At 39.7% G+C, this 8,796-nt stretch overlaps 1 protein-coding gene across 1 annotated transcript in view; it reads left to right on the top strand.

The window, feature by feature from the left end:
* Positions 1–8,796, top strand: part of GNAI3 (G protein subunit alpha i3) — a 37,741-nt gene continuing 28,945 nt past the window's right edge. The window contains exon 1 of the mRNA XM_080915618.1: positions 1–214. Coding sequence (XP_080771744.1) covers positions 97–214 — 118 coding nt within the window. The 5' untranslated portion in view covers positions 1–96. The remainder of the gene's footprint in view (positions 215–8,796) is intronic.

Below are 8,796 nucleotides of genomic sequence, written 5' to 3'. Positions count from 1 at the left end.
GGCCACCGCCCAGCTCAAGACGCGTCTCAGCCGGTGTGTCGCGGTTCCCGCGGTGTGTGAGTGAGCCAGGGCCCGGTCCCCTCTCCCGCCGCCGCCATGGGCTGCACGTTGAGCGCCGAGGACAAGGCGGCGGTGGAGCGGAGCAAGATGATCGACCGCAACTTGCGGGAGGACGGGGAGAAAGCGGCCAAAGAAGTGAAGCTGTTGCTGCTCGGTGAGGGGCTGGGGGGCGGAGCTGGAGTGCTGGAACCAGAGAGCCCGGCCCGGGAGCAGCCCGAGCTGATAGGGGTCTGGCCAGGCCGGCGGAAAGCACCCCAAAGGGACAGGGAGGGGCGGGTGCTGGGCTTGGTGATTGAGGCCCCGAAGGCGTGGGGATTTCAGGTTGGAGAGGATGTAACCTGGCTGGGATGGTGCTTGGCAGAGTTGGGGAGTTTGGAGCCCTGAGACCGTTGGGAAACCAGGAAAGGCTCCTAAAGGGGGAGGGGGCGGGGACCGATATTAGGGAGGTTTCCCACTGGACTGGAACGTGTTGAAGAACATAGTGTATGGATGGTGTCTGGTGGGCCTGTCTAGGGTTTGAGTGAGTTTGATACTTGATTGTCAGGATAAAGCTGGAAGGATTGAATGGTTAAAATGAAGCTAGAACAGAGAGGTCACATAACGAACCTGTTCGCAAGCCTTTTTGTACTGTTGGTAAGGTGGATTGTCCAGGAACACCCAGGAGGCGGGTTAAATGAATGACAGGTTCTCAGGTATAAAAGAAAAGTACTTGGTTCAGAGGCCGCCAATACCTTTTCAACTTTTCTTATCTTTTTTTATTCTCTTGAGGTTCTGTAACTCTTGTTTTTATTAAAGGGTTAGGGATGTTGGAAGCTGGGGAAATTGAAAAAATGCTATTTTTGAGGTTCATGCTAGAGGACAATAGATAACAGTGGGACCATGTGTGTCCGGAATAGTATAGGATAACATATGGACTGGGCATCTTTATTGTAAAGATTGTGATTGTGATACATTTGGGAGGAGCTGATTTTTATTGTTTTTTTTTTTTTTTTTTCAAAGTAAAAGTATTGGCTTTCAGACTACAAACAGCGTGTTGCCTTATAATCAAGTGGATTTTTATATCTAGTCAGACATGTTTTAGTCATAATAGTTTAGTTTTAAACTTTGATAGGCCCAGTAAATCATAAAAATTTATTTGGTATTAGCTTACCAGTAAATCCAGCTGTATTTATTTTCGTGTATTTGAGTAATCTGTTAGATGAGAGTAAGTACGAGTCACGGGTTCTCTAAGCAGCAGAACTTTTTAGATAAATACAATTCTGAAAGGTCAACTGTAGAGTACAGATTTCACTTTGTAAAGCTCCGGAGGACAGACAAAACTGCCGTACTATCAGACTGACTTTGTGCTTTAGGATGGGCTGGCTGCTTATTTATATATTTTGGAAGTTCTGAGTGACAGCTTGAATATAAAGAAAAAGTTTCAAAGTGGAGTTTGAGCTTCCAGAAGGTACAAATTCAAATCATAGCTCTGGACCACCAGTGCCTGTATCACAGGCATCTTCTATGGATGAATGTGGTTTCTGGTACTTTGTGAGGCTTAAATATTTACCATTAACAACCAGTGTAGTCAAGCTCATGCTGAATGTTGGTTCCTGGGGACCTTTGGGAGTCTGATGTAAAATACAACACTTGTCGGGTTTCTCCCCTGCCCTCATTTCTGTATTTTGAGACAGTGTCACTCTGTAGCCTAGTCTATCCTTCGATTCTCCATCCTCCTGCAGACGACGGCTTTCCCAGTGCTAGGATTGCAGCATCTGTCAGCAAACCAGTGACATTAACATTTTTTGTAATTGATTGTGACATCAAAGATGCATTCTCATGTTCTGGAATTTGATCTATATTGACCATCGGAAAAATTTGGGCAAGCAGAACTATCCAGGTATCTGGAAAAATCTTTATTCAGGGCCTTTAGTTCCTTTAATTAAAAAAAATAATAATAAATGCACAATAGCTTACAGAATTAGAAAAGTTTAAGTTCAAGTCAATGTACTGAAATATTTTTTAAAAAATATTTACAGCTTTTTAAAAAAAAGTTTTGTTTTGTTTTTGAGACAATCTTAGCTTCAAAATTCATGACTTCCTGTAGCTGAGATTATAGATGTGTACTACACCATGAAACTTTCCCCTCTCAGAATTTCTTATGACCATATTTTGAACAAATTAAAGCAGTAGGCTGAAGTAGGTTGCAGAACAGCTGGTCTTACCTGAACTGTGTCATGATTCATATTCAAAGTTAAAATGATCTTTTTTCATGGGGCTGGGGACCCGTCTCAACAGTCAGGAGCACTTGCTGTTCTTACAGAGGCCCGGCATTAGGTTCTCAGTACCCACATGGCTCACAACCATCTGTAGGTATGTACATAAACATACATGCAGATTAAACATCCAGACACATAAAATTAATAATTCAAATTAAAGACTTTTTAAAATGGTATTTCTTTAAGTAAAACTTGCCTATGTGGTATATAAAAACACCCTACATGATCCTCCAATTATTCCCCCCCCCTTTTTTTTTGCTGCAGAAAGCTTCCTTTGGTACATGTAAGCCCTTTTCCTTTAGCACTGTGCTACTATCCAATTTAGTTTACATTAAAATCTACCTCTCTCGTCTCTGCTGGTTTGTGTCTTTTCTTTATGTGGATGTAATTTCATGTAGTGATATGCAGCATGGGCTTTGAAGTCAGAAGGCTTCTAATTCTAATTCCTGTTTACTAACTGTAACTTAGGGAAGTCATCTCCACTTGCCTCAGTTCCTTTACTGTTAAGATATAGAAAGTAGAGATCCTTTAGAATTGCTGGGAAGATTAAATGTGGTAATAATATAAAGCAGAACTCATTCAGTGAGTATTAACTGTTTATTATTGTTAAAAGTCAAACGAAGAAGTTAGTATAGGCTTAATTCCTAAGGAAGACTTCAGGACTATAATTCCTCCCTTGGTTTGGATTTCCTCTAGATACTCTTGGGAAGATCTTGTTATGTCAAATTGCTGTTTAACCACAGTTTGCTACTGTGTCCTGTAAGTATTCCCAAGTGGTGTGCATAGGGTTGTATGTAGGTGTGCTACTTGGAATTGTATGTTCAAATTTCAAGTTTTGTTTTGAGATGGGCTTACTGTATATGTGGCCCGATTAACCTGGATCACACACATGTGCCACACCGACCCTAGCTCTGACGTCATTGTATAGCTTCAGACTTTACAGCAGTTGGAATAGTATTTGGGCAATTTGGGTGTGATTTTCTCTGCAAATGTCTTCAGTATGATAATTTGAAGAGAAATTTTTTTACAAGGATTATAGTTCAATGTTTAATAACCTGTAATATTTTACATTTCATTTTCATGGCATAATCTTGTAAAGAAAAATCTCTTCCACTAAAATCCTCCCCTGTATGTGTTGTGATGTCACAGAGGCCGGTGTAATCCATAATGACACTGCTTTTGGATTCAGACAGAACTAAACTAAGTTCTCACCTCCACCTACTGGTTGTGAAACCCAGATTAAGTCACTTAACCATATGGATTATATTCACATATGTAAGTAGGGACAGTTCTTCCTGTTTCATAATATAAGGTGACATAACTTACATAGAATGCTTAGGGTAGTGTCTAAAAGATAACAATCAGTAAATGGCAACCTCTGTCAGAGTGCTCGTGAGGCATGTCATTTTAGTTTCTATTTTTGAGGGATGTTTCAGACACTTGACATTCTTCATGTTAATATGCAGAGATTTTTCAGTGCTTAATCTTGTGCTGATAATAATTTGTTTATGGCAAAAACTGTTGCATGCAAAGAATTGGAATATTGCATTTTAATTTTATATTATACAATTGGTTATTCATATTTAACTTGCAAATTACTGACAGAATGTAGTTATGGAAAATAAGCATCTCCTTTAATCCCTATGTATGGTGGTAGTTGTATTTTTGCTACCTCTTTAAGGTTGCTTGTAGGACCTAAATTTCTAGTAAGGATTTATGTATCACACCTGGAGAAAAAGAGAGAAACTGGGGAAAAAAAGAGTAGAAATGAGCATTGAAAATAAAAATATTCTTTTTAATAACCTTATTTTTTTGTGCCTTAAATTTTTTCTTTTTCTTTTTTCTTTTTTTTATAAAGAATCCAGGTTTTATCTCTTTAATACCAGCATTCAGAAAACAGGAAAAAAAAAATTGAGGCCAGCCTGGCCTACAGGGCAAGTTCCAGGACAGCCAGGGCTACACAGAGAAACCCTGTGTTGAAAACAAACAAAAATGTTTAGATTCATATTTTTCTATGTGTTTTACCTGCAAATTTGTAGGTGAACCACATGTGGACCTCGTGGCTACAGAGGTCAGAAGAGGATTTCAGATTTCCTGGAATTGGAGTTAAGGATGGTTATGAACTGCTGTGTGGGTGTTGAGTTCTCTGCAAGAGCAACAGATGCTCTTAACGGCTGAGCCATTAGCCAGCCCCCTCTTTGAGCCTTTTATGTGAGTGTATTCATCACTTTCACAGTATGAAAGTGTAGCACCTTTCCATATCCTGTCATGATTTTCTCTGGCTGCAGTTGTAGGTACCCAGTACTTTGAAGATTTACAAGGCATGTGACTTCCAAATTGAGGGTACAACTGTACTTCTTTTAAAAATAATTTCAGCCGATTACACTTGGACCATTATAAAATGGTCTTTAGTTTGAGGACAGTTGTTTCTGTTCAGAATGTTGTTTGATGGTGAGATCAGTTTCAGAGGCTAGTGAAAATGAAACTCAGTTCTTACTGGTATTCTGAACCTCTTTTTGAAACCTCGCTCTGTGTTTATATCACCCGTAATGAACACACACAAACACACACCACATACCTTGCTTCTAACTATATTGTCCTTTAGGCAGGAGGTCTAGGGATTTCTCTGTATCTTTTGTTGTAGGACATAATCTAAGGAACAGGAAATGGTTACACTAGTACAAGTAAAGGAGAGGTTATGGACAAGATATACTAACTAGCAGCCTCACAGGCAGTTGGCATCCAAGGATAGGTAAGCAGTGAAATAGGAGCAGGCTGCATGCTCATGAATTACAATGCCCTCTTCACTTCTAGAGCAGATTGCCTGCTTACACTGCTTTGCTAGCTAAGTCACATCTTCCTTTCATCTTTCTTGCTCCCTTGTAATACTCCTTGTTTCCCACCACACACCAGTTTTCAACTTTGGCTTTCTCTGGCACTTTTCTGGCTCACACACTAACACACCTGGTACTTAAGTCTTGTTGTCTAGCACAGGGTTCCAGGAACCCTGATCCAGATCCCTGGGAAAGCATCAGGTTGGTCTAACCTTGCTAGGTACCCACCATAACCACTTGTTTGTGGTGGGTGTGCGATAGAATTGATGGAGAATCCTGAGTTCTATAAGGCTGACCCTTTCAAGTGTCAAGGTAGGCCGCGTTCTCTAGTAAAAAGGCATGGGTAGAGAAATAATGATTAATGACGGACAGTGTCTTTGCCTAATAGACAGTCTTATCATCTAAGCTGGACATGGGATGAGGTGGAAACATCAGAGAGCCAAGCATGTCACCGCTTCAGTTTCTCCCTCATTCAGGTCTGGTCCTTCTCAGTGTTAAGCTGTTATTTTATGTAACTGGCAGATAGGTTTAAATTCCCCTGCAGGTGGACTGTCGAGTCCTCAGCGCATATAAGGCAGAATAGTCAGTGTCACCTGGATTTAATTACCTTTAATTTAAATTAAACAGAAAACACAAGCAACCTGTTTTTGTCCGTCCATCACTCCTGGTTTCTCTCTAGCCAACATTTCTGTCTGCTGCTTTTAAGAAAATACTGGAGTGGGACCGTCCAAAACTAAGGAAAGAGGCACAACAGACTAGTTTGTCACTAAAACCTTTGCTTACAGGATTAGTTAAGGGGTAAGTAAGAAACTTGTAGCAATGTAAATTTGAGTACTGAGATGAGTTGATTTCTGGGTGTCCTTTTCTTGTGGTATCCAGTTTGCCTTAGTTTTTCAACCCCTTAGGTCTAGCCTAAGGGAAGTGAGGAGAAAGATGTTTCAAATGCTCAGGTGTTAGCATATTAATAGTGAAGACCAACTTAAGATGGGGTCTCACACTGAAGTATCTAGAGCTGTGGGTACTAAGTTTGTCCTAATTATTAATTTTAAAATGTTTTCTAGTCAGCAGAATTTAATATACTAGTATTTGTAAATCTCAGAATGAGTAACTTAATTCAGACATGGAGGCACCATTTAGTAAAGGGCACAGAGTCTGAGCCACATGAGAGTGGTTCTATGCTCTAAGCTTCATTTCCCTCCTTGGAACCAGTGAGCCATCTGAACTGGGTCTTGGGAATCCCTTGATTATGAGAGTTATATAATTCATAAAGAGGACTATTTTTTTATTTTTCTTAGTTTGGTTGAAATTAGTTTCTTAGTGTTATTTTTCTTAGTTTGGTTGAAATTAGTTGAACATCACAGGGCTGCTTAGGAAGACAGTTAAAAAACTAAAGACATGCATCATAAATGCCCGTGGTGCTAAGGTTCAGCAGAGCACAGAGAAAATATGTTATTTCAGTGTTTGATTTTCTGTGTTGTCTTCATTTTAGAATAGCTCTTTTGTAGGCTCTCAAAAGTTGGTGTTATCTTTAAGCTTTTATCTGTCCAGGTTATCCTGTTACCCGATTGGTGATCAGCTGTATCATTGCTGTAATTTAAACTGTTTGAACTGAATAACACTGCTAGGAACAGGTTCAGTTGTTCTGGTTGGATATAGTACTCCTTGTGAGTGAATTTTCTTTTGTCCTTTGGCTGTAACAGAAATTAATTTATTTGATGTGAACTAAGCAAAGGAGGAGAATGCTTGAAAGTCCACAGTTGAGTGTATATGAACCCTGGTTAGAGTTTGGAAACTTTAGGAGGAGCTGATTTTTAGACCTGAACTTCTTTTGACTTCCACGTTGAACTTAAGGTTAAAAAAACTTGTTAGGAATTAACTGAGATAGTTTCATGTTTTTGCTATTGATACATCACTCTTGTATGTACACTATGAACATTTTATTACTAAATCCTGTTTTCAAGTGGAAAGTTTTAATATTCATATAAAAGATTTTTGAAGGAAGGTAGTATTTTACATCTTAGAAAATCCTTGTTAACTTAAAGCAGTTCTCTGCTAGCTATGATGGTGTACTCTTTAGTCCCATCTCAACACTTGGGAGGCACAGGCAGATCTAGTGAGTTCAAGGCCAGCTTGGTCTTGTGAGTTCCTGGTCAGCCAAGATTACAAAGAGAAACCCTGTCTCAAAAAGGGGGTGTGTGTGGTTTTCTGACTGCCCCCTTCCTTTTGATTGATTGATTGATTGATTTTTGTGTGGGGTATGAGTGTGGGTATGACACCACAGCACGCTTGTGGAAGTCTTGTGGGAGTTGGTTTTCACCTTCTACACTGAGGGTGCCAGAGATGGAACTCAGCTCATCAGGCTTGGCAGCAAGAGCCTGAGTCATCTCTCTGGTTTTCTCCGAGTCTGTTTGCATGTTTAAGCTGTGCTTGCATCTTTTATTCATCTGTGTTGTTGTTAACACTACACTGGTCATATATAGGGACCATTTAAATAAATCAGGACTATTTAAACTTAGCAAGGTTGCTCAATTGCTGTCATCTTGTAATTAATCATCCTCTAGTGATTGCATAGCCTCTTGATAGTGGGCCAAATAACAACAGCAAAATAATGTTTTTCAGTTTGCTTTTAAATTTTAAGTAGTATTCTGCTAGATCCTAAGAGCTGTGGCAGTGCTACTCTGTGCTGCATTTTGATTTGTTTTAGTCATGTACTGATGTCAGGGGCGGTGTGTGTGGCCCACATGTGCTAAGGTGCACATGTGGAGGACTGCTTCAGGGGCCAAATTTTGCTTTCTACCATGTTTGAAACAGGATCTGTTGTTCTGCCATTGTGCAACATACTCCAGGCTAGTTGACCTGCAGGCTTCCATGATCTTCCTGTCTCTGCCTTTTGTCTCCTCATAGAAATACCAGGAGTAAGATGCATGTGTGATAGTCTGTCCAGTTCTGTGTGGATTCATCTGAGCTAAGGTCATCCGAATTATATGGCAAAGGCTTTTACCTACTAAGCCACATCCTCAGTTTCCTTAATATGTTTATTTTAAAAGACAAGTAATTGTATTATGATATGACTAGGCTTACCAATGTGGTTTTGGAATCATTAGATTAAAAGTATTTAAAAATCACTGGAGAAAAAGGAGGGGATGGTGGCATATCTGTAATTCCAGTACTCTGGAGGCAAAGGCAGGCAGATTTCTGGGAGTTCTAGGCCTAGGCTTGGTCTACACAGAGTAAGTTCTAGGACAGTTAGAGCCATATAATCGAGACTTGTCTCAAAATAATAACAACAATAAGTGAGACACAGCAAAATGCTTCTCTGTTTAAAGGGTATTTATGATGTGGGACTGGTTTGATTCCCAGTACCTACATGGCAGCTACTAATATCTGTAACTCTAGTTCAGGGAATCTTACGCCTTCTTGTAAACTCTCTGGGTACTGGACAGGCACAGTGCAGTACACAGATGTGCATGCAGACAGACAGGCATATCCATAAAATAAGTAAATAAAAAATGTAGGATAAAATATTTTAATAAGCTTTTTATTTTGGATTAACTTTACTTTTCTAGTTTTCCTTAGTGCTGACTTTCTAAATAATAATGTTATGTTTATCATCACTAAGAAATTAACGCTGCTATATAAAAGTT

Source organism: Micromys minutus (genome assembly GCF_963924665.1).
Source record: "Micromys minutus genome assembly, chromosome: 4".
Lineage (NCBI taxonomy): Eukaryota > Metazoa > Chordata > Mammalia > Rodentia > Muridae > Micromys > Micromys minutus.
Note: the sequence above shows the minus strand (reverse complement) of the source record. Positions and strands in the feature narration are given on the sequence as shown.